Genomic DNA, 26,646 nt, shown 5'->3' on the forward strand with positions numbered 1-26,646 from the left:
GTGGGGTTATGGTATGGACCCCATGGTGGAGGTGGGGTTATGGTATGGGCCCCATGGTTGTGGTGGGGTTATGGTATGGGCCCCATGGTGGAGGTGGGGTTATGGTATGGGCCCCATGGTGGAGGTGGAGTTATGGTATGGGCCCCATGGTGGAGGTGGGGTTATGGTATGGGCCCCATGGTGGAGGTGGGGTTATGGTATGGGCCACATGGTGGAGGTGGGGTTATGGTATGGGCCCCATGGTGGAGGTGGGGTTATGGTATGGGCCCCATGGTGGAGGTGGGGTTATGGTATGGGTCCCATGGTGGAGGTGGGGTTATGGTGTGGTCAGGAATAAGCTACGGATAACGAACACAATTGAATTTTATCAATGGCAATTTGAATGCACAGAGATTCAGTGATGAGATCCTGAGGACCATTGTCGTGCCATTCATCCGCCGCCATCACCTCATGTTTCAGCATGATATCGCACAGCCCCATGTTGCAAGGATCTGTACACAATTCCTGGAAGCATAAAAATGTCCCAGTTCTTCCATGGCTTGCATACTCACCAGACATGTCACTCATTGAGCATGTTTGGGATGCTCTGGATCGACGTGTACGACAGCGTGTTCCAGTTCCTGCCAATATCCAGAAACTTCACACAGCCATTGAAGAGGAGAGGGACAACATTCCACAGGCCACAATCAACAGCCTGATCAACTCTATGTGAAGGAGAAGTGTCGCGTTGCATGAGGTAAATAGTGGTCACACCAGATACTGACTGGTTTTCTGATCCGCGCCCCTACCTTATTTTCTTAAGGTATCTGTGACCAACAGATGCATATCTGAATTCCCAGTCAAGTGAAATCCATAATTAGGGACTAATGAATTTATTTCAATTGACTTATTTCCTCATATGAAGTGTAACTCAGTTACATCGTTGACGTTGTTCTTGCGTGTTGCAGATGATGGGGACAGTGTATCAAACCTTGGTCAAAGTATTTGAGGTGTGCTTTGTTTAGCTTGGTGTTGCCACGTTTTTGGACTATTCTATTGGTTCTATTGTACCGGTTGATTCTTTAGAGCGTATTTGACACATACTGTCCTCAGAGAGACAGAGACCACGATGAGACAAGGTCCTCAGAGAGACAGAGACCACGATGAGACAAGGTCCTTAGAGAGACAGAGACCACGATGAGACAAGGTCCTCAGAGAGACAGAGACCACGATGAGACAAGGTCCTCAGAGAGACAGAGACCACGATGAGACAAGGTCCTTAGAGAGACAGAGACCACGATGAGACAAGGTCCTTAGAGAGACAGAGACCACGATGAGACAAGGTCCTCAGAGAGACAGAGACCACGATGAGACAAGGTCCTCAGAGAGACAGAGACCACGATGAGACAAGGTCCTCAGAGAGACAGAGACCATGATGAGACAAGGTCCTCAGAGAGACAGAGACCACGATGAGACAAGGTCCTTAGAGAGACAGAGACCATGATGAGACAAGGTCCTCAGAGAGACAGAAACCATGATGAGACAAGGTCCTCAGAGAGACAGAGACCACGATGAGACAAGGTCCTTAGAGAGACAGAGACCATGATGAGACAAGGTCCTCAGAGACCACGATGAGACAAGGTCCTCAGAGAGACAGAAACCATGATGAGACAAGGTCCTCAGAGAGACAGAGACCATGATGAGACAAGGTCCTCAGAGAGACAGAGACCATGATGAGACAAGGTCCTCAGAGAGACAGAGACCATTATGAGACAAGGTCCTCAGAGAGACAGAGACCATGATGAGACAAGGTCCTCAGAGAGACAGAGACCACGATGAGACAAGGTCCTCAGAGAGACAGAGACCACGATGAGACAAGGTCCTCAGAGAGACAGAGACCACGATGAGACAAGGTCCTTAGAGAGACAGAGACCACGATGAGACAAGGTCCTCAGAGAGACAGAGACCATGATGAGACAAGGTCCTCAGAGAGACAGAGACCACGATGAGACAAGGTCCTTAGAGAGACAGAGACCATGATGAGACAAGGTCCTCAGAGAGACAGAAACCATGATGAGACAAGGTCCTCAGAGAGACAGAGACCACGATGAGACAAGGTCCTTAGAGAGACAGAGACCATGATGAGACAAGGTCCTCAGAGACCACGATGAGACAAGGTCCTCAGAGAGACAGAAACCATGATGAGACAAGGTCCTCAGAGAGACAGAGACCATGATGAGACAAGGTCCTCAGAGAGACAGAGACCATGATGAGACAAGGTCCTCAGAGAGACAGAGACCATTATGAGACAAGGTCCTCAGAGAGACAGAGACCATGATGAGACAAGGTCCTCAGAGAGACAGAGACCACGATGAGACAAGGTCCTCAGAGAGACAGAGACCACGATTAGACAAGGTCCTCAGAGAGACAGAGACCACGATGAGACAAGGTCCTATCTGGCAGAGAGACAAAGATCATTTTTCAGTTAAACAAGGAATGCATCTGACTGTGAGGTGAAGTTCAAAGCAAAAAAAGTTGCAGCCGAAATGGCACCCTATTCCCTATATAGTGCAGTACTTTTGACTAGGGCCCATAGCGCTCTATATAAGGGATAGGGTGCTATTTGGGACACACAGAAACAGGGAATGTAAAACATGCCGTTACTCTGCTCCTGTAGCTGTGCTGTAAAGTCTACAGCCTTCCACAGGACGCTGTGTCTTTCATGTTGTTCTGTAGAGTTTACAGCCTTCCACAGGACGCTGTGTCTTTCATGTTGTTCTGTAAAGTTTACAGCCTTCCACAGGACGCTGTGTCTTTCATGTTGTTCTGTAGAGTTTACAGCCTTCCACAGGACGCTGTGTCTTTCATGTTGTTCTGTAAAGTTTACATCCTTCCACAGGATGGTGTGTCTTTCATGTTGTTCTGTAGAGTTTACAGCCTTCCACAGGACGCTGTGTCTTTCATGTTGTTCTGTAAAGTTTACAGCCTTCCACAGGACGCTGTGTCTTTCATGTTGTTCTGTAGAGTTTACAGCCTTCCACAAGGCGCTGTGTCTTTCATGTTGTTCTGTAAAGTCTACAGCCTTCCACAGGACGCTGTGTCTTTCATGTTGTTCTGTAGAGTTTACAGCCTTCCACAAGGCGCTGTGTCTTTCATGTTGTTCTGTAAAGTTTACATCCTTCCACAGGACGCTGTGTCTTTCATGTTGTTCTGTAGAGTTTACAGCCTTCCACAGGACGCTGTGTCTTTCATGTTGTTCTGTAAAGTTTACATCCTTCCACAGGACGCTGTGTCTTTCATGTTGTTCTGTAAAGTTTACAGCCTTCCACAGGACGCTGTGTCTTTCATGTTGTTCTGTAGAGTTTACAGCCTTCCACAAGGCGCTGTGTCTTTCATGTTGTTCTGTAAAGTTTACAGCCTTCCACAGGACGCTGTGTCTTTCATGTTGTTCTGTAAAGTTTACATCCTTCCACAGGACGCTGTGTCTTTCATGTTGTTCTGTAAAGTTTACATCCTTCCACAGGACGCTGTGTCTTTCATGTTGTTCTGTAAAGTTTACATCCTTCCACAAGGCGCTGTGTCTTTCATGTTGTTCTGTAAAGTTTACATCCTTCCACAGGACGCTGTGTCTTTCATGTTGTTCTGTAAAGTTTACAGCCTTCCACAAGGCGCTGTGTCTTTCATGTTGTTATGTAAAGTTTACAGCCTTCCACAGGACGCTGTGTCTTTCATGTTGTTCTGTAAAGTTTACAGCCTTCCACAGGATGGTGTCTTTCATGTTGTTCAGAGAGGCAGAATTCCCGACCGCAGGTTTCGGCATGGCAACGTTCCCATAGCGGAGAGTCAGTCAGAGTGGGATGTTTTGTTAGCAGGAGTTTTAATGGAGGACACACACACACACACACACACCGTGCAGAGATACACACACACAATACACACACACACACCGTGCAGAGATACACACACACAAACACCGTGCAGAGATACACACACACACACACACACACACACACACACACACACACACACACACACACACACACACACACACACACACACACACACACACACACACACCATGCAGAGATACACACACACACACACACGGACATAACATACCGTGCAGAAACAAAGGACCAGAACAGTGTTTGGTAGTTACCAAAGCAGCCTGACCGGACCAGGACAAAAACCTTTAAACACCTTTATGTGACAACCACAGGTGTGACAACCACAGGTGGACCACAGTGGGCAGTCAGCCAGTGCACCTGTTCCTGACAGGTTGACTAACAGGCTGCAGTCTCTAAATAACTCTGGCATCCTGAAATGCCTTCATTTAGTTGTTTTGTGTGCCCGTGTGTGTGTGTGACACCCATGTGTGTGCCTGTGTGTGAGCCTGTGTGTGTGCCTGTGTGCGTGTGTGTGTGTGCCTGTGTGTGTGACCTGTGTGTGTGACCTGTGTGTGCGTGTGACCTGTGTGTGCGTGTGACCTGTGTGTGTGTGACCTGTGTGTGTGTGTGACCTGTGTGTGTGTGTGTGTGTGTGTGTGTGTGTGTGTGTGTGTGTGTGTGTGTGTGTGTGTGTGTGTGTGTGTGTGTGTGTGTGTGTGTGTGTAGGAAGTGGCAGAGCCGCTGCAGGATGTGAAGGAGGGGATGGAGCAGCTGGAGAAGAACATGACGCTACGCTACATCCTGTCTACGCTGCTTGCTATAGGAAACTTCCTCAACGGCACCAATGTGAGTCTCTCTGACACACACACACACACACACACACACACACACACACACACACACACACACACACACACACACACACACACACACACACACACACACACACATACACACACACACACTGTAACGATTGTCTAAAGGAGTAGACCAAGGTGCAGCGTGGTACGTGTTCATCTTGAATTTATTTTAAAATCAGAACACTTAAACAAAATACTAACCAATGGACCACGACCGTCACGTCTTGCAGGATTTACACAGCAGTACAACAAATAACATCCCACAACTCAAGGAGGGAAAAAGGGCTGCCTAAGTATGGTTCCCAATCAGAGACAATGATAGGCAGCAGCTGCCTCTGATTGGAAACCATACCTGGCCAAAACATAGAAATATAAATACATAGAATGCCCACCCCACACCCTGATCTAACCAAATAGAGAAATAAACCGTCTCTCTCAGGTCAGGGCGTGACACACACACACACACACACACACACACACACACACACACACACACACACACACACACACACACACACACATACACACACACACACAGTTTTGTATTGCTATTCTTGTGTGGACCAAATCATTTATCCCCATCCAAAATCCTATTTCATTAACCCCTAACCTTAACCTAATCTTAACCCTAAATCTAATTTAACCCTAATGTTAACCCTAATCCTAATTTAACCCCTAACCCTAACCCTGAAGCTAACCATAACCCCTAACCTTAATTCTAACCCTAAACCTAATTTAACCCTAAACCTAATTTAACCCCAAACCCTGAAGCTAACCATAACCCCAAACCTAAATTCTAACCTTAATTCTAACCCTAAACCTAACTTAACCCCAAACCCCTAACCCTAACCCTAAAGCTAACCATAACCCCTAACCTTAATTCTAACCCTAAACCTAACTTAACCCCAAACCCCTAACCCTAACCCTAAAGCTAACCATAACCCCTAACCTTAATTCTAACCTTAATTCTAACCCTAAACCTAACTTAACCCCTAACCCTAAAGCTAACCATAACCCCTAACCTTAATTCTAACCTTAATTCTAACCCTAAACCTAACTTAACCCCTAACCCTAACCCTAAAGCTAACCATAACCCCTAACCTTAATTCTAACCCTAAACCTAACTTAACCCCAAACCCCTAACCCCAAACCCCTAACCCTAACCCTAACCCCTAACCTTAATTCTAACCCTAACCCTAAACACAACCCCTAATGTTAATTCTAATCCTAACCCCTAAACCTAAAGCTAACCATAACCCCTAACCTTAATTCTAACCTTAATTCTAAACCTAACTTAACCCCTAACCCTAACCCTAAAGCTAACCCTAACCCTAAACACAACCCCTAATGTTAATTCTAATCCTAACCCCTAAACCTAAAATATATAATTTTTCTTGAGCAACATTTCCCCTCTTTTTCCTTATTTTACTATCCTTGTGAGGACTTCTGGTACCCACAATGATAGTTAAACAAACACAGACACACACACACACAAAGACATCCTCACTGTAGGCACATCCTGAAAAGGCGTCACAACATCACACACACACACACACACACACACACACACACACACACACACACACACACACACACACACACACACACACACACACACACACACACACACACACACACACGACATCGTCACAGTCTGGTTAGCCATTTGATTAGCTGTTCAGGAGTCTTATGGCTTGGGGGTAGAAGCTGTTTAGGAGCCTCTTGGACCTGGACTTGGCTCTCCGGTACCGCTTCACATGCGGTAGTAGAGAGAACAGTCTATGACTAGGGTGGCTGGAGTCTTTGACAATTTTTAGGGCCTTCCTCTGACACCACCTTGTGTAGAGGTCCTGGATGGCAGGAAGCTTGGGCAGTTGCCATACCAGGCAGTGATGCAACCTGTCAGGATGCTCTCGATGGTGCAGCTGTAAAACCTTTTGAGGATCTGAGGCCCCATGCCAAATCTTTTCAGTCTCCTGAGGGGGAATATGTTTTGTCGTGCCCTCTTCATGACTGTCTTGGTGTGTTTGGACCATTCTAGTTTGTTGTTGATGTGGACACCAAGGAACTTGAAGCTCTCAACCTGCTCCACTACAGCCCCGTCGATGAGAATGGGTCCGTGCTCGGTCCTCCTTTTCCTGTAGTCCACAATCATTTCCTTTGTCTTGATCACGTTGAGGAAGAGACCACACGGCCAGGTCTCTGACCTCCTCCCTATAGGCTGTCTCATTGTTGTCGGTGATCAGGCCTACCACTGTTGTGTCGTCTGCAAACTTAATGATGGTGTTGGAGGCGTGCCTGGCCATGCAGTCATGAGTGAACAGGGAGTACAGGAGGGGACTGAGCACGCACCCCTGAGGGGCCCCCATGTTGAGGATCATGTGTTGTTACCTACCCTCACCACCTGGGGGCGGCCTGTCAGGAAGTCCAGGATCCAGTTGCAGAGGGATGTGTTTAGTCCCAAGGTCCTTAGCTTAGTGATGAGCTTTGAGGGCACTATGGTGTTGAATGCTGAGCTGTAGTCAATGAATATCATTCTCACATTGGTGTTCCTTTTGTCCAGGTGTGAAAGGGCAGTGTGGAGTGCAATAGAGATTGCATCATCTGTGGATCTGTTTGGGCGGTATGCAAATTGGAGTGGGTCTGGGGTTTCTGGGATAATGGTGTTGATGTGAGCCATTACCAGCCTTTCAAAGCACTTCATGGTTACGGACGTGAGTGCTACGGTTCGATAGTCATTTAGGCGGGTTGCCTTTGTGTTCTTGGGCACAGGGACTATGGTGGTCTGCTTGAAACATGTTGGTATTACAGACTCAGTCAGAGAGAGGTTTAAAATGTCAGTGAAGACACTTGTCAGTTGGTTAGAACATGCTCAGAGTACACGTCCTGGTAATCCATCTGGCCCTGCAGCCTTGTGAATGTTGACCTGTTTAAAGGTCTTACTCACATCGGCTTTGGAAAGCTTGATCACATGGTCGCCCGAAACAGCTGATGCTCTCATGCATGTTTCAGTGTTATTTACCTCGAAGCGAGCATAGAAGTTATTTAGCTCGTCTGGTAGGCTCGTGTCACTGGGCAGCTCTCGGTTGTGCATCCCTTTGTAGTCTAATAGTTTTCAAGCCCTGCCACATCCGACGAGCGTCGGAGCCGGTGTAGAAGATTTGATCTTAGTGCTGCATTGGCGCTTTGCCTGTTTGATGGTTCGTCGGAGGGAAGAGCGGGATTTCTTATAAGCTTCCGGGTTTTAGTTACAATGACAGTGTTTACCAACATCAAAAAAAGTCATTTAGAGCAGTATTTCCTGAAGGTCACAGCTAGGTCAACCTGGTCTCTTCATTGGTTTTACTTCATAACACAGTTATTATATTCTATCCCATTTTATTCTATCCTCTATTATATTCTACTCTAGTCTATTCTATATCCTATAATACGCCATTCTACTCTAGTCTATTGAACTCTACTCTAGTCTATTCTACTCTATTCTATATCCTAAAATACGCCATTCTACTCTATTCTATTATATTCTACTGTAGTCTATTCTACTCTAGTCTATTGTACTCTATTCTATATCCTATAATACGGCATTCTATTATATTCTACTCTAGTCTATTCTACTCTACTCTGTTCTATATCCTATAATACGCCATTCTACTCTATTGTATTATATTCTACTCTAGTCTATTGTACTCTACTCTATTCTACATCCTATTATACACCATTCTACTCTATATGATTCTACTCTAGTCTATTGTACTCTACTCTATTATATCCTCTTCTATCTTATTCTACTCCAGTCTATTTACTCTATTCTAGTCTAGTCTACTCTATTCTATATCCTATAATACGCCATTCTACTCTAGTCTACTCTATTCTATTTTATTCTATTCTACTCTATCCTATGTTACTATATTTTACTCTGTCCTACTCTAGTCTACTCTATTCTGTCCTATTTTACTCTACTCTATTCTTCTCTACTCTGTTATATTCTACTCTATTATATGATATTCTACTCTAGTCTACTCTTATTGTCCAATCTACTCTATTATATTCTATTCTACTCTAGTCTAATTTATTCTGTCTTGTTCTACTCTAGGCTATTATATTCTACTCTAAACAACTCTATTATAATCTACTTGAGTCTATTATATTCTGTTCTACTCTAGTCTACTCTATTCTGTTCTATTATATTCTACTTTAGTCTATACTATTATATTATATTCTTCTCTATTATATTCTACTCTACTCTATTATAGTCTATTCTACTCTTGTCTGCTCTAGTCTAGTCTACTATATTATATTCTACTCTACTCTATTATAGTCGACTCTCTTATACTCTACTCTATTCTACTCTATTATATTCTACTCTACTCTATTATAGTCTACTCTACTCTATTATATTCTACTCTACCCTATTATAGTCTATTCTACTCTAGTATAGTCTAGTCTACTTTATTATATTCTACTCTATTACAGTCTATCCTACTCTAGTCTACTCTACTCTAGTCTACTCTATTATAGTCTAGTCTACTCTATTATAGTCTAGTCTACTCTATTATAGTCTAGTCTACTCTATTATAGTCTAGCCTATTATATTCTACTCTACTCTACTACTCTACACTACTCTACTCTAGTCTACTCTATTCTACTCTACACTCTACTATTATATTCTACTCTACTCTAGTCTACTATATTATAGTCTATTGTACTCTACTCTACTCTTATATTCTACTCTACTCTAGTCTACTGCACTCTACTCTACTCTAGTTTATTCTATTATAGTCTATTCTACTCTTGTCTTCTCTAATCTATTCTACTCTTGTCTACTCTAGTCTACTCTATTATAGTATATTCTACTCTAGTCTATTATATTCTGTTCTACTCTGTTATATTCTACTCTATTCTACTCTAGTCTACTCTATTATAGTATATTCTACTCTAGTCTATTATATTCTGTTCTACTCTGTTATATTCTACTCTATTCTACTCTAGTCTACTCTATTATAGTCTAGTCTACTCTATTATAGTATATTCTACTCTAGTCTACTCTATTATACTCTACTCTAGTCTACTCTACTCTATTATATTATATTCTACTCTATAGTCTATTCTACTCTTATTGTCTACTCTACTCGAGTGTTTTCTATTATAGTCTTCTCTACTCTATTCTACTCTATTATATTCTACTCTACTCTATTCTACTATATTATATTCTATTCTACTCTATAGTCTATTCTACTCTTATTGTCTACTCTACTATAGTCTACTCTATTATTGTCTACTCTACTCGAGTCTATTCTATTATAGTCTATTCTAATCTACTCTATTAGAGTCTATTCCACTCTACTCTAGTCTACTCTACTCTAATCTACTCTATTATAATTCTATTCTACTCTAGTCTACTCTACTCTAATCTACTCTATTATAGTCTATTCTACTCTAATCTACTCTATTATAGTCTATTCTACTCTAATCTACTCTATTATAGTCTATTCTACTCTACTCTATTATAGTCTATTCTACTCTAATCTACTCTATTATAGTCTATTCTACTCTAATCTACTCTATTGTAGTCTATTATACTCTAATCTACTCTATTATAGTCTATTCTACTCTAGTCTACTCTACTCTATTATAGTCTATTCTACTCTAATCTACTCTATTATAGTCTATTCTACTCTAATCTACTCTATTGTAGTCTATTATACTCTAATCTACTCTATTATACTCTATTCTACTCTAGTCTACTCTATTATAGTGTACTCTATTCTGTTCTGTTCTATTGTACTCTAACTATTTTACAGATCCACTGTAATAAACTTGTTTGTACATTATAGTAGCCTAATAATGACCTCTGTCCGTGTGTGTCTCCTCCAGTTACTACAGCTATAGCTGACTAGTCTAGCTACTAGATGTACCACTAACTAGTCTATTACTAACTACCATTATCCCCCCCCCAGGCCAAAGGCTTTGAGTTGAGTTACCTGGAGAAGGTTCCTGAGGTGAAGGACACGGTTCATAAACAGTCTCTGCTGCACCATGCCTGTTCCATAGTGGTAGACAACTACCCTCAGAGTACTGACCTTTACTCTGAGATAGGAGCTATCACACGCTCTGCCAAGGTATGGGACACGGACACACACACACACACACACACACACACACACACACACACAACTACCCTCAGAGTACTGACCTTTACTCTGAGATAGGAGCTATCACACGCTCTGCCAAGGTATGGGACACGGACACACACACACACACACACACACACACACACACACACACACACACACACACACACACACACACACACACACACACACACACCAACTACCCTCAGAGTACTGACCTTTACTCTGAGATAGGAGCTATCACACGCTCTGCCAAGGTATGGGACACGGACACACACACACACACACACACACACACACACACACACACACACACACACACACACACAACTACCCTCAGAGTACTGACCTTTACTCTGAGATAGGAGCTATCACATGCTCTGCCAAGGTATGGGACACGGACACACACACACACACACACACACACACACACACACACACACACACACACACACACAACTACCCTCAGAGTACTGACCTTTACTCTGAGATAGGAGCTATCACACGCTCTGCCAAGGTATGGGACACGGACACACACACACACACACACACACACACACCAACTACCCTCAGAGTACTGACCTTTACTCTGAGATAGGAGCTATCACACGCTCTGCCAAGGTATGGGACACGGACACACACACACACACACACACACACACACACACCAACTACCCTCAGAGTACTGACCTTTACTCTGAGATAGGAGCTATCACATGCTCTGCCAAGGTATGGGACACGGACACACACACACACACACACACACACACACACACACACACACACACACACACACACCAACTACCCTCAGAGTACTGACCTTTACTCTGAGATAGGAGCTATCACACGCTCTGCCAAGGTATGGGACACGGACACACACACACACACACACACACACACACACACACACACACACACACACACACACACACCAACTACCCTCAGAGTACTGACCTTTACTCTGAGATAGGAGCTATCACACGCTCTGCCAAGGTCTGTGACACGGACACACACACACACACACACACACACACACACACACACACACACACACACACACACCAACTACCCTCAGAGTACTGACCTTTACTCTGAGATAGGAGCGATCACGCGCTCTGCCAAGGTATGGGACACGGACACACACACACACACACACACACACACACACACACACACACACACACACACACACACACACACCAACTACCCTCAGAGTACTGACCTTTACTCTGAGATAGGAGCTATCACACGCTCTGCCAAGGTATGGGACACGGACACACACACACACACACACACACACACACACACACACACACACCAACTACCCTCAGAGTACTGACCTTTACTCTGAGATAGGAGCTATCACACGCTCTGCCAAGGTATGGGACACGGACACACACACACACACACACACACACACACACCAACTACCCTCAGAGTACTGACCTTTACTCTGAGATAGGAGCGATCACGCGCTCTGCCAAGGTATGGGACACAGACACACACACACACACACACACACACACACACACACACACACACACACCACACACACACACACACACACCAACTACCCTCAGAGTACTGACCTTTACTCTGAGATAGGAGCTATCACACGCTCTGCCAAGGTATGGGACACGGACACACACACACACACACACACACACACACACACACACACACACACACCAACTACCCTCAGAGTACTGACCTTTACTCTGAGATAGGAGCTATCACACGCTCTGCCAAGGTATGGGACACGGACACACACACACACACACACACACACACACACACACACACACACACACACACACCCAAACTCCTCTCAGAGTACTCCTTACTCAAGGACAACACGCTCTGCCAAGGTATGGGACACGGACACACACACACACACACACACACACACACACACACACACCAACTACTCTCAGAGTACTGACCTTTACTCTGAGATAGGAGCTATTACACGCTCTGCCAAGGTATGGAATGCACACACTGATTAATTTGTTTATTCATTGGTTTATTCATTGATTTAAGTGATTTGTTTGGTTGATTGATTAATTGCCTGCCTGATTGATCCATTAATTAGTTCATGGGTTAATTAGGTAGTTGATTCATTGATTGATTAATGAATTGATTGGTTGACCGACCGACCACCCAACCGACCGGTTGGCTGACTGATCGAATGTTTTATTGATTGATTGGTTGATGGATCATTTTAATTAACCCTGTGTTTATCAGGTGGACTTTGACCAGCTGCAGGAAAACCTGACAATGATGGAGCGCCGTTGGAAAGCATCATGGGACCATCTGAAGGTGATGGCCAAGCACGAGATGAAGCCCACCCTGAAACAGAAGATGTCTGACTTCCTGAAGGACTGTGCTGAGAGGATCATTATCCTGAAGATAGTCCATGGCAGGATCAACAACAGGTACACACGGACAGACCAGCCTGGTCACTAGAAATAGACGTTGATTTACGACGTTTAAAAAGGCCCTGAGAAGGTCGATGTATGATGCTCGATGCTCACAAAACAAAACGATTGCCCAGCGCTGGGCGGGAACTCGTGATGCTTGGAGCTGGAGCACACTGCTTAGACCACTTTTATTATATGTATCCTTTATTTAAACTTTATTTAACGAGGCAAGTCAGTTAAGAACGAATTCGTATTTACAATGACAGCCTACCAGGGAACAGTGGGTTAACTGCCTTGTTCAGGGGCAGATAGACAGATTTTTACCTTGTCAGCTCGGGGATTCGATCTAGCAACCTTTCGGTTAGTGGCCCAACGCTCTAACCACTAGGCTACCTGCCGCCTCTCCACTCTAACCACTAGGCTACCTGCCGCCTCTACACTCTAACCACTAGGCTACCTGCCGCCTCTACACTCTAACCACTAGGCTACCTGCCGCCTCTCCACTCTAACCACTAGGCTACCTGCCGCCTCTACACTCTAACCACTAGGCTACCTGCCGCCTCTACACTCTAACCACTAGGCTACCTGCCGCCTCTCCACTCTAACCACTAGGCTACCTGCCTCCTCTCCACTCTAACCACTAGGCTACCTGCCTCCTCTCCACTCTAACCACTAGGCTACCTGCCGCTGAGCTACCACAGTTCCCAGTGCTTTTAGCCGTGAGAATACTTCCTCAACCCATAGCCCTAACCTTAACCCTACGGAATTCATGCCTAAATATCACGAGTACAGTGAAATAATGCTGCAGAATTAATGCTTCAAAAATAGATGTTCATCCATAATACGTCGAATTATGAATGGAGACGATGAGATCTTGTTGGGACAAACAAAGGCATGCACAGACACACACACACACACACACACACACACACACACACACACACACACACACACACACACACACACACACACACACACACACACACACACACACACACACACACACACACACACACACACACATACATACATACATATATACACATTCAACACACACACACACACACACATACACACACACACACACACACACACACACACACACACACACACACACACACACACACACACACACACACACACACACACACACACACACACACACACACACACACACACACACACACACACACACACACGCTACTGTGGCCTTATATCTACACATTATATTTCCTAAGCAGTAGATGGACAATGTTAGTCATGCTTAATTAATTAACAAGATTTTTGGGGGGTAAAATATTGCATTAAAAAGACCGTTAACGTTTTTGGAAGTGTTTGACCTCCCCCTAGGGTGTTGTTTTTACATCCAAACATTTTTCACGTGTTTACTGATATTTTAGCAACATCCAGAATGGGGGGGTCATCGCTGTGGAACAAAGAGCTCATTCCCAATGCCTTTGAAAACATTAATATTTTTTTTTTGGGGGGGGTGACTAACTAACATGCCCTCCCCTTTAGGTTCCGTGCGTTCCTGCTGTACCTGGGCCACCCAGCCTACGGTGTGAGGGAGATCGGTGTCCAACGTTTCAGTAAGATCCTCAGTGAGTTCGCTCTGGAGTACCGGACCAGCCGCGACCGCGTCCTGCAGCAGAAACAGAAACGAGCCGACCACCGCGAACGCAACAAGACCCGCGGCAAGATGATCATGGACGTCAACGCGCCCGTGAGTACACACACACACACACACACACACACACACAGACACACACACACAACATGTACACACACACACACACACATACATACACATATACACATTCACACACACACACACACACACATACACACACACACACACACACACACACACACACACACACACACACACACACACACACACACACACACACACACACACACACAACATGTACACACACACACACACACACACACGCACACACACGCACACACACACACACACACACACACACACACACACACACACACACACACACACACACACAGACAAACACAGACACACAGACACACACACACATACATATATACACATTCAACACACACACACACACACAGACATACATGTACACACACACACAGACATACATACATACATACATATATACACATTCAACACACACACACACACACACACACACATTCAACACACACAGACATACATGTACACACACACATAGATACATATATACATATATACACATTCAACACACACACACACACACACACACACACACACACACACACACACACACACACACACACACACACACACACACACACACACTACTTGTGCACTATAACCCCCAGGACTATCTTGATCTTGAGTTCTCAGGATTTCTGTACAACATTTGTTTTAGAGGGGCCCCAGCATCACATGTTAGACTGCTCAAAGGTCTTTCGGCCTTATCAAAAACATCTGTAGATGTTGATGTCACAAGACGCTCATTGACTCTCCCAACAGCATGCCCCTGGGTACATTGGGGGACGACAACTAGTAAGAACAGAGTTTTAATACAATTATTAATCACAAAAGCCATACAATATGCAAGTTGTTAAGCTAAAGCACTAGAGGGGAAAGAATAGACACATTATATATACACTGCTCAAAAAAAATAAAGGGAACACTTAAACAACACAATGTTACTCCAAGTCAATCACACTTCTGTGAAATCAAACTGTCCAACACTGATTGACAATAAATTTCACATGCTGTTGTGCAGATTGGAATAGACAACAGGTGGAAATTATAGGCAATTAGCAAGACACCCCCAATAAAGGAGTGGTTCTGCAGGTGGGGACCACAGACCACTTCTCAGTTCCTATGCTTCCTGGCCGATGTTTTGGTCACTTTTGAATGCTGGCGGTGCTTTCACTCTAGTGGTAGCATGAGACGGAGTCTACAACCCACACAAGTGGCTCAGGTAGTGCAGCTCATCCAGGATGGCACATCAATGCGAGCTGTGGCAAGAAGGTTTGCTGTGTGTGTCAGCGTAGTGTCCAGAGCATGGAAGCGCTACCAGGAGACAGGCCAGTACATCAGGAGACGTGGAGGAGGCCGTAGGAGGGCAACAGGACCGCTACCTCCGCCTTTGTGCAAGGAGGAGCAGGAGAAGTACTGCCAGAGCCCTGCAAAATGACCTCCAGCAGGCCACAAATGTGCATGTGTCTGCTCAAACGGTCAGAAACAGACTCCATGAGGGTGGTATGAGGGCCCGACGTCCACAGGTGGGGGTTGTGCTTACAGCCCAACACCGTGCAGGACGTTTGGCAATTGCCAGAGAACACCAAGATTGGCAAATTCGCCACTGGCGCCCTGTGCTCTTCACAGATGAAAGCAGGTTCACACTGAGCACGTGACAGACGTGACAGAGTCTGGAGACGCAGTGGAGAACGTTCTGCTGCCTGCAACATCCTCCAGCATGACCGGTTTGGCGGTGGGTCAGTCATGGTGTGGGGTGGCATTTCTTTGGGGGGCCGCACAGCCCTCCATGTGCTCGCCAGAGGTAGCCTGACTGCCATTAGGTACCGAGATGAGATCCTCAGACCCCTTGTGAGACCATATGCTGGTGCGGTTGGCCCTGGGTTCCTCCTAATGCAAGACAATGCTAGACCTCATGTGGCTGGAGTGTGTTAGCAGTTCCTGCAAGAGGAAGGCATTGATGCTATGGACTGGCCCGCCCGTTCCCCAGACCTGAATCCAATTGAGCACATCTGGGACATCATGTCTCGCTCCATCCACCAACGCCACGTTGCACCACAGACTGTCCAGGAGTTGGCGGATGCTTTAGTCCAGGTCTGGGAGGAGATCCCTCAGGAGACCATCCGCCACCTCATCAGGAGCATGCCCAGGCGTTGTAGGGAGGTCATACAGGCACGTGAAGGCCACACACACTACTGAGCCTCATTTTGACTTGTTTTAAGGACATTACATCAAAGTTGGATCAGCCTGTAGTGTGGTTTTCCACTTTAATTTTGAGTGTGATTCCAAATCCAGACCTCCATGGGTTGATAAATTGGATTTCCATTGATTATTTTTGTGTGATTTTGTCAACTATGTAAAGAAAAAAGTATTAATAAGATTATTTCTTTCATTCAGATCTAGGATGTGTTGTTTAAGTGTTCCCTTTATTTTTTTGAGCAGTATATATATATATATATGTGTGTGTGTGTATGTATGTATGTATGTATGTATGTATGTATGTATGTATGTATGTATGTATGTATGTATGTATGTATATATGACATCATAAGTGTTAAGACTTCCTCTCTAATTTTCATCAAAGTATATTTATAGTATAAACGTTTATAGAGGGTGTGTGTGTGTGTGTGTGTGTGTGTGTGTGTGTGTGTGTGTGTGTGTGTGTGTGTGTGTGTGTGTGTGTGTGTGTGTGTGTGTGTGTGTGTGTGTGTGTGTGTGTGTTTTAGGCTGGGTTTCCGTACAGCACTTTGAAGCATCAGCTGATGTAAGAAGTGCTTTATAAATACATTTGATTTGATTTGTGTGTGAATCGAACCCTACATTTGAAAGGTTAAAGGTTACTGTCAGTGTAAATCCAAAAGGGTCATTTCTGAACATATTCTTTTAGTCCTCCGCTTATTCTTCTCTCCTCTCGTTCTCGCTCTCTCTATCTTTTCTAATCTCTTCTTCTTCGCTCTCCCCCCCCGTAGCCTGATGAAGAGGAGGAAATGGAGGTATCACAGTCTGTTTAAGTGTGTCCACTGTCATGACACTCCCTTCACTGCCCCCCCCCCTTTCTATTATTGCCTCTCATTGGTCTGTGTGTTGTAGTCATCTAACACTGATTGGTTGGATTTACTGTTGTCCATTGTTGCCAAGCAACACCTGTGAAGCTATTTTGACTCTGTTTGAGAGGTTTCATACAAAAAAAATAACAATTGTGTGACAATTTATTTCTTTATGTGTGGATTCTAACAGCTTGTCTCCGTCTCTCTGTCTCGCTGTCTCTCTCTCTCTCTCACCCCAGTCTGCAGGGCAGTATGTTAGCAGCAGCAGTGCCCCTGGTGGCGTGGTGGAGAGCTTGCAGCCTCAGGGTTTAGGCCATGCTGAGGATGCTGCAGAGCATGAGTTCATGAAGGCAGTACTGAAGACCAGCCTGCAGGGCGGCGACAGAGAGACATCAGGGGTGCCGAGGCTACGCACACGTACCAGGTCACGTCCAGGCCGAGGGGGTGAGGGAGATCACACACACACAGGCAGGTACACATGGTCCGATGAAGCAGATGCTAAGCTACGGGACTGTTTTTCTAGCACAGACTGGAACATGTTCTGTGATTCCTCTGATGGCATTGAGGAGTACACCACATCAGTTATTGGCTTCACCAATAAGTGCATCGATGACGTCGTCCCCACAGTGACCGTACGTACATACCCCAACCAGAAGCCATGGATTATAGGCAACATCCGCACTGAGCTAAAGGGTAGAGCTGCCGCTTTCAAGGAGCGGGACTCTAACCCGGAAGCTTATAAGAAATCCTGCTATGCCCTCCGACGAACCATCAAACAGGAAAAACGCCAATACAAGACTAAGATTGAATCATACTACACCAGCTCTGACGCTCGTCGGATGTGGCAGGGCTTGCAAACTGTTACAGACTACAATGGGAAGCACAGCCAAGAGCTGCCCAGTGACACGAGCCTACCAGACAAGCTAAATAACTTCTATGGTCGCTTCGAGGTAAATAACACTGAAACATGCATGAGAGCACCAGCTGTTCCAGGAAGACTGTGTGATCCTGCTCTCCGCAGCCGATGTGAGTAAGACCTTTAAACAGGTCAACATTCACAAGGCCGCAGGGCCAGACGGATTATCAGGACGTGTACTGTGAGCATGTTCTAACCAACTGACAAGTGTCTTCACTGACATTTTCTACCTCTCCCTGTCTGAGTCTGTAATACCAACATGTTTCAAGCAGACCACCATAGTCCCTGTGCCCAAGAACACTAAGCTGCCTAAATGACTGCCGACCCGTAGCACATCATCACGACTGTAGCCATGAAATGCTTTGAAAGGCTGGTCATGGCTCAGGTCAACACCATTATCCCAGAAACCCTAGACTCACTCCACTTTGCATACCTTCCTAACATATCCACAGATGATGCACTCCTCACTGCCCTTTCTCACCTGGACTACAGCTCAGCGTTTAACACCATAGTGCCCTCAAAGCTCATCAATAAGCTAAGGACCCTGGGACTAAACACCTGGTGTTTTGCGGGTACTATTTAATGAAGCTGCCAGTTGAGGACTTGTGAGGCGTCTGTTTCTCAAACTAGACACTCTAATGTACTTGTCCTCTTGCTCAGTTGTGCACCGGGGCCTCCCACTCCTCTATCTATTCTGGTTAGAGCCAGTTTGCGCTGTTCTGGGAAGGGAGTAGTACACAGCGTTGTACAAGATCTTCAGTTTCTTGGCTATTTCTTGCATGGAATAGCCTTCATTTCTCAGAACAAGAATGGACTGACGAGTTTCAGAAGAAAGGTCTTTGTTTCTGGCCATTTTGAGCCTGTAATCAAACCCACAAATGCTGATGCTCCAGATACTCAACTAGTCTAAAGAAGGCCAGTTTTATTGCTTCTTTAATAAGAACAACAGTTTTCAGCTGTGTTAACATAATTGCAATAGGATTTTCTAATGATCAATTAGCCTTTTAAAATGATAAACCTGCATTAGGTAACACAATGTGCCATTGGAACACAGGAGTGATGGTTGCTGATAATGGGCCAATGTAGATATTCCATTAAAAAATCAGCCGTTTCCAGCTGCAATAGTCATTTACAACATTAACAATGTCTACACTGTATTTCTGATCAATTTGATGTTATTGTAAATCAACAAAAAATGTGGTTTTCTTTCAAAAACAAGGACATTTCTAAGTGACCCCAAACAGTTGAACAGTAATGTACATGTACATACTACCTCAACTAACCGGTGCCCCCGCACATTGACTCTGTACTGGTACCCCCTGTATATAGCCTCCACATTGACTCTGTACCGGTACCCTCTGTATATAGCCTCCACATTGACTCTGTACCGGTACCCCCTGTATATAGCCTCCACATTGACTCTGTACCGGTACCCCCTGTATATAGTCTCCACATTGACTCTGTACCGTAACACCCTGTATATAGCCTCCACATTGACTCTGTACTGGTACCCCCTGTATATAGCCTCCACATTGACTCTGTACCGGTACCCCCTGTATATAGCCTCCACATTGACTCTGTATCGGTACCCCCTGTATATAGCCTCCACATTGACTCTGTACCGGTACCCCCTGTATATAGCCTCCACATTGACTCTGTATCGGTACTCCCCTGTATATAGCCTCCACATTGACTCTGTACCGGTACCCCCTGTATATAGCCTCCACATTGACTCTGTATCGGTACTCCCCTGTATATAGCCTCCACATTGACTCTGTACCGGTACCCCCTGTATATAGCCTCCACATTGACTCTGTATCGGTACCCCCTGTATATAGCCTCCACATTGACTCTGTATCGGTACCCCCTGTATATAGCCTCCACATTGACTCTGTATCGGTACCCCCCTGTATATAGCCTCCACATTGACTCTGTATCGGTACTCCCCTGTATATAGCCTCCACATTGACTCTGTACCGGTACCCCCTGTATATAGCCTCCACATTGACTCTGTACCGGTACCCCCTGTATATAGCCTCCACATTGACTCTGTACCGGTACCCCCTGTATATAGCCTCCACATTGACTCTGTATCGGTACTCCCCTGTATATAGCCTCCACATTGACTCTGTATCGGTACTCCCCTGTATATAGTCTCGCTATTGTTATTTTACTGCTGCTGTTTAATTACTTGTTACTTTTATTTATTTTTCTTATTCATATATTATTTTTGAACTGCATTGTTGGTTAAGGGCTCGTCAGTAAACATTTCACTGTAAGGTCTACACCTGTTGTATTCGGTGCATGTGACAAATACCATTTGATTTGATTATTTGTGTTAATCCTCTTTCGGTTAAATATCTCTCTCCATCAGGTCGTGTACAACACGTACGGACGCCGCCCGCAGCGGTGGGGGTGGAGTCTCAGAGGTCAGATGACGATGAGGCTGATGACATCACGGATCGCATCGTGAGGTCAGCCACTCAGGGCACAAGTCAGAGGGCAGTGCCCCGGGAGAGGAGGAGGTCACGATTCAACCGCAAATCACGTAGGTCTTCACTCACTCACTCACAGCCAATCACATTTGGTCTTACTCACACCAGGAAACATTCATGAGACTCCGGCTGCACGACAAAACGCTTTTTTTACGCCAGCCCAGCTCTAACACACTGGGTTAATCTAATCAAGGGTTGGGTTTTGGAAAACGGTGTAGTGCTGGGCTGAAACAAAAGCCTGCTCACTCTGTAACTTTCCAGGTTTAAAACCCATAAATCAGGTTTAGTCATGAGAAAACCACTGATTTTAAAGATAAGCAGACCAGTGAACACGCAAGATGCCTTTCTCTCTCTCTGTGTATGTGTGTATGTGTGTATGTGTGTGTGTGTGTGTGTGTGTGTGTGTGTGTGTGTGTGTGTGTGTGTGTGTGTGTGTGTGTAGTGAGGCGGACTCTAAAAAGCGGTCTGACTCCAGACGAAGCTCTACTCCTTGGATTCGCCGACGCCTCCGGAATGCCAATGTGACATCATCGCCCCCATGGAAACGCACCCTGGAACGCCTTCGTGACCCCATGTCACGCTTCTGCCTTCACCTCGCCCCGCCCCGCCCCCCAGAACACCCTGTCAGCCAATCGGTAGCCTTGTTAGCAGCTTCTGTTGTACCGGAGGCGAATCACGCGTTAGCTTCATGTGTCTGTGGTTTATAATGGCGTCTTTGTTGAAGCCCCTCAAGGAATGAAGGAGAAAAAAAATTGAGACAAGGGAGAGTGAAATGTATTTTGTGGAAAAAGAGGAAGGTGGTTTTAATGAGAATAAATCGAGAACGAATCTCAAAATGTGTCATCTTCAATATGCCTCATGGCTTGATTCATCACTTTGATTATAATTTATATTTGTCGTTTATTTAACTGTTACAGCATATAGATATGAAAGAAACAAAAGGGAGAATATTTGTTGCTTGCTGCGTTTCTACCTACCTACAGCAGGACTATAACTTACTGCGTTTCTACCTACCTACAGCAGGACTATAACTTACTGCGTTTCTACCTACCTACAGCAGGACTATAACTTACTGCGTTTCTACCTACCTACAGTAGGACTATAACTTACTGCGTTTCTACCTACCTACAGTAGGACTATAACTTACTGCGTTTCTACCTACCTACAGTAGGACTATAACTTACTGCGTTTCTACCTACCTACAGTAGGACTATAACTTACTGCGTTTCTACCTACCTACAGCAGGACTATAACTTACTGCGTTTCTACCTACCTACAGTAGGACTATAACTTACTGCGTTTTTACCTACCTACAGTAGGACTATAACTTACTGCGTTTCTACCTACCTACAGTAGGACTATAACTTACTGCGTTTCTACCTACCTACAGTAGGACTATAACTTACTGCGTTTCTACCTACCTACAGTAGGACTATAACTTACTGCGTTTCTACCTACCTACAGCAGGACTATAACTTACTGCGTTTCTACCTACCTACAGTAGGACTATAACTTACTGCGTTTTTACCTACCTACAGTAGGACTATAACTTACTGCGTTTCTACCTACCTACAGTAGGACTATAACTTACTGCGTTTTTACCTACCTACAGCAGGACTATAACTTACTGCGTTTCTACCTACCTACTGTAGGACTATAACTTACTGCGTTTCTACCTACCTACAGTAGGACTATTACTTACTGCGTTTCTACCTACCTACAGCAGGACTATAACTTACTGCGTTTCTACCTACCTACAGCAGGACTATAACTTACTGCGTTTCTACCTACCTACAGCAGGACTATAACTTACTGCGTTTGTACCTACCTACAGCCGGACTATAACTTACTGCGTTTCTACCTACCTCCAGTAGGACTATAACTTACTGCGTTTCTACCTACCTACAGCAGGACTATAACTTACTGCGTTTCTACCTACCTACAGCAGGACTATAACTTACTGCGTTTCTACCTACCTACAGTAGGACTATAACTTACTGCGTTTCTACCTACCTACAGTAGGACCTTAACTTACTGCGTTTCTACCTACCTACAGCAGGACTATAACTTACTGCGTTTCTACCTACCTACAGCAGGACTATAACTTACTGCGTTTCTACCTACCTACAGCAGGACTATAACTTACTGCGTTTCTACCTACCTACAGCAGGACTATAACTTACTGCGTTTCTACCTACCTACAGCAGGACTATAACTTACTGCGTTTCTACCTACCTACAGTAGGACTATAACTTACTGCGTTTCTACCTACCTACAGCAGGACTATAACTTACTGCGTTTGTACCTACCTACAGCCGGACTATAACTTACTGCGTTTCTACCTACCTCCAGTAGGACTATAACTTACTGCGTTTCTACCTACCTACAGCAGGACTATTACTTACTGCGTTTCTACCTACCTACAGCAGGACTATAACTTACTGCGTTTCTACCTACCTACAGCAGGACTATAACTTACTGCGTTTCTACCTACCTACAGTAGGACCTTAAGTTACTGCGTTTCTACCTACCTACAGCAGGACTATAACTTACTGCGTTTCTACCTACCTACAGCAGGACTATAACTTACTGCGTTTCTACCTACCTACAGCAGGACTATAACTTACTGCGTTTCTACCTACCTACAGCAGGACTATAACCTACTGCGTTTCTACCTACCTACAGCAGAACTATAACTTACTGCGTTTTTACCTACCTACAGCAGGACTATAACTTACTGCGTTTCTACCTACCTACAGTAGGACTATAACTTACTGCGTTTCTACCTAACTACAGTAGGACTATAACTTACTGCGTTTCTACCTACCTACAGTAGGACTATAACTTACTGCGTTTCTACCTACCTACAGTAGGACTATAACTTACTGCGTTTCTATCTACCTACAGTAGGACTATAACTTTTTATTCAAGCTTTAGGGTTTAAAGACAGAATCAAGTTTCACTCATTTCCTCTCACAGTAAAGAATGGGGTCATGACCTTTTGACAACAACAGCATTGGAGCAGGAATTCTAAAGGCTGACCATCACGATTCAATAATTACACACACTGCTTTTGTAGTCTAAGGGACAACAACTGTCACAATAAGCTTCTCAATCATTTTACCAGGTAACACATTTACAGCAACAACCGGGGGAATAGTTACAAGAAAGAGGAATGAGCCAATTGGAAGCTGTGGAGGATTAGGTGGCCATAATGGTATGAGGAATTTATCCAGGACACCAGGGGTTAACACCCCTACTCTTAGGATAAGTGCCATGGGAACTTTAGTGACCACAGAGAGTCAGGACACCCGTATAACATCCCATCCGAAAAACGGCACCCTACACAGGGCAATATCCCCAATCACAGCCCTGTGATATTTTTTTTAGATCAGAGGAAAGAGTGCCTCCTACTGGCCCTCCAACACCACTTCCAGCAGCATCTGCTCTCCCATCCAGGGACCGATTAGGACCAACCCTGCTTCACTCCAGAGGCAAACCTGCAGTGGGATCCAGGGTGATGTATGTTGCTGGCTTAGAGTATTTTCTTCTCATCGTTTTTAGTGAGAAACTCGTGATTTACATGTGTCATGCATCAGATCAGAATATCTCATTCATTAGATGTGTGTGTTTGGTGTGTCTTTTTTGTTGTTTTACAGATATCCTACAGTATCTTTTTTTTTCTGACATATTTCTCATCAACTTTCTCTCTCCGTTCATACCTTTTGCTCCAGAGTTTTTTACCGGTTACATTGACAGGGGGGAAAAAAAAAAAAAACCAGACTGGCCATATTATAGTACAGAGAGTACTAGCCTCCACCTAGACCACGCCCATCTGAACTGTCACTGTGTTGTATTGTTTCTTATTGGTCGAGTTGAAAATAAATCTCATGAGAGTTTTCATTGATGTTGTACTACGTTTTTTTTTTCCTTCTTCGTTTTAACAAATTTGTTTTTACTTAAATGGATTATTGTTTAATTTATACCCGTTGTTTCTCAACAAGAAGAAAATAGAATTATAATTAAAAAAATAAAAATAAAGGAATATCAGACAACGTTTCAGAGAAAACTGTTTATAAATTATAAGAACAACATTTTTTAAAAAATAAGTTGAAATGTAAAGTATTTTGAAGGAAAATGAAAATGCAAAGCAATCTGTATAGATGTTACTGCCATCTGCGTTGGGCTCATTTGATGTTTTAGTGTGTTTTTATGTTCGTATTATATTGTAATAAAATCTGTAGAACGGTGTTCTATAGCCTGAGAGACAAAGAAGAGCTATTCTGTGAGTTATTTGTGCTTGGTTCTGTGGTGGTTACATGAAATGGCCTTTGATTTGGGGATATGTGAGAATATTTAAGTTCATGTAAACGGTGAACTGTGTGCTTCCAGCTCCTACAGTGCAGTAATATCTAACAAATTACACAACATATACCCACACACACCTATACACACATACACACACTTATACACACACACCTATACACACACCTACCTACACACACACCTACACAAACCTACAAACACCTACCTACACACATACACACACCTACACAAACCTATACACACCTACACACACAAAACACACTTCAACACTTCACATACAATGCTGCTACTCTGTTTATTATCTATACTGATTTTAAAAAAACTATATATTTAACCTTTATTTAACCAGGTAGGCTAGTTGAGAACAAGTTCTCATTTACAACTGCGACCTGGCCAAGAATAAAGCAAAGCAGTTCGACACAAACAACAACACAGAGTTACACATGGAATAAACAAAACATACAGTCAATAATATAGTAGAAAAGTCTATATACAGTGTGTGCAAATGAGGTAAGATAACAGAGGCAAGGCAATAAATAGGCCATGGTGGTGAAATAATTACAATATAGCAATTAAACACTGGAATGGTAGATGTGCAGAAGATGAATGTGCAAGTAGAGATACTGGGGTGCAAAGGAGCAAAATAAATAACAGTATGGGGATGAGGTAGTTGGATTGGGTGGCAAAAACCCTTGTTGGCAATCACAGAGGTCAGACGTTTCTTGTAGTTGGCCACCAGGTTTGCACACATCAGGAGGGATTTTGTCCTACTCCTCTTTGCAGATCTTCTCCAAGTCATTAAGGTTTCGAGGCTGACGTTTGGCAACTCGAACCTTCAGCTCCCTCC

At 44.3% G+C, this 26,646-nt stretch overlaps 1 protein-coding gene across 1 annotated transcript in view; it reads left to right on the forward strand.

The window, feature by feature from the left end:
• LOC106589103 (FH1/FH2 domain-containing protein 3) overlaps positions 1-25,745 on the forward strand; it is a 119,416-nt gene extending 93,671 nt beyond the window's left edge. The window contains exons 21-28 of the mRNA XM_045693719.1: positions 4,593-4,712; positions 10,684-10,845; positions 13,102-13,292; positions 14,796-15,000; positions 17,985-18,008; positions 18,302-18,530; positions 21,353-21,526; positions 21,916-25,745. Of these exons, the coding sequence (XP_045549675.1) occupies positions 4,593-4,712; positions 10,684-10,845; positions 13,102-13,292; positions 14,796-15,000; positions 17,985-18,008; positions 18,302-18,530; positions 21,353-21,526; positions 21,916-21,998 (1,188 nt within the window). The 3' untranslated portion in view covers positions 21,999-25,745. The remainder of the gene's footprint in view (positions 1-4,592; positions 4,713-10,683; positions 10,846-13,101; positions 13,293-14,795; positions 15,001-17,984; positions 18,009-18,301; positions 18,531-21,352; positions 21,527-21,915) is intronic.
• Positions 25,746-26,646: the final 901 nt, after the last annotated feature.

Source organism: Salmo salar, chromosome ssa14 (assembly GCF_905237065.1).
Source record: "Salmo salar chromosome ssa14, Ssal_v3.1, whole genome shotgun sequence".
NCBI classification, from domain to species: Eukaryota; Metazoa; Chordata; class Actinopteri; order Salmoniformes; family Salmonidae; genus Salmo; species Salmo salar.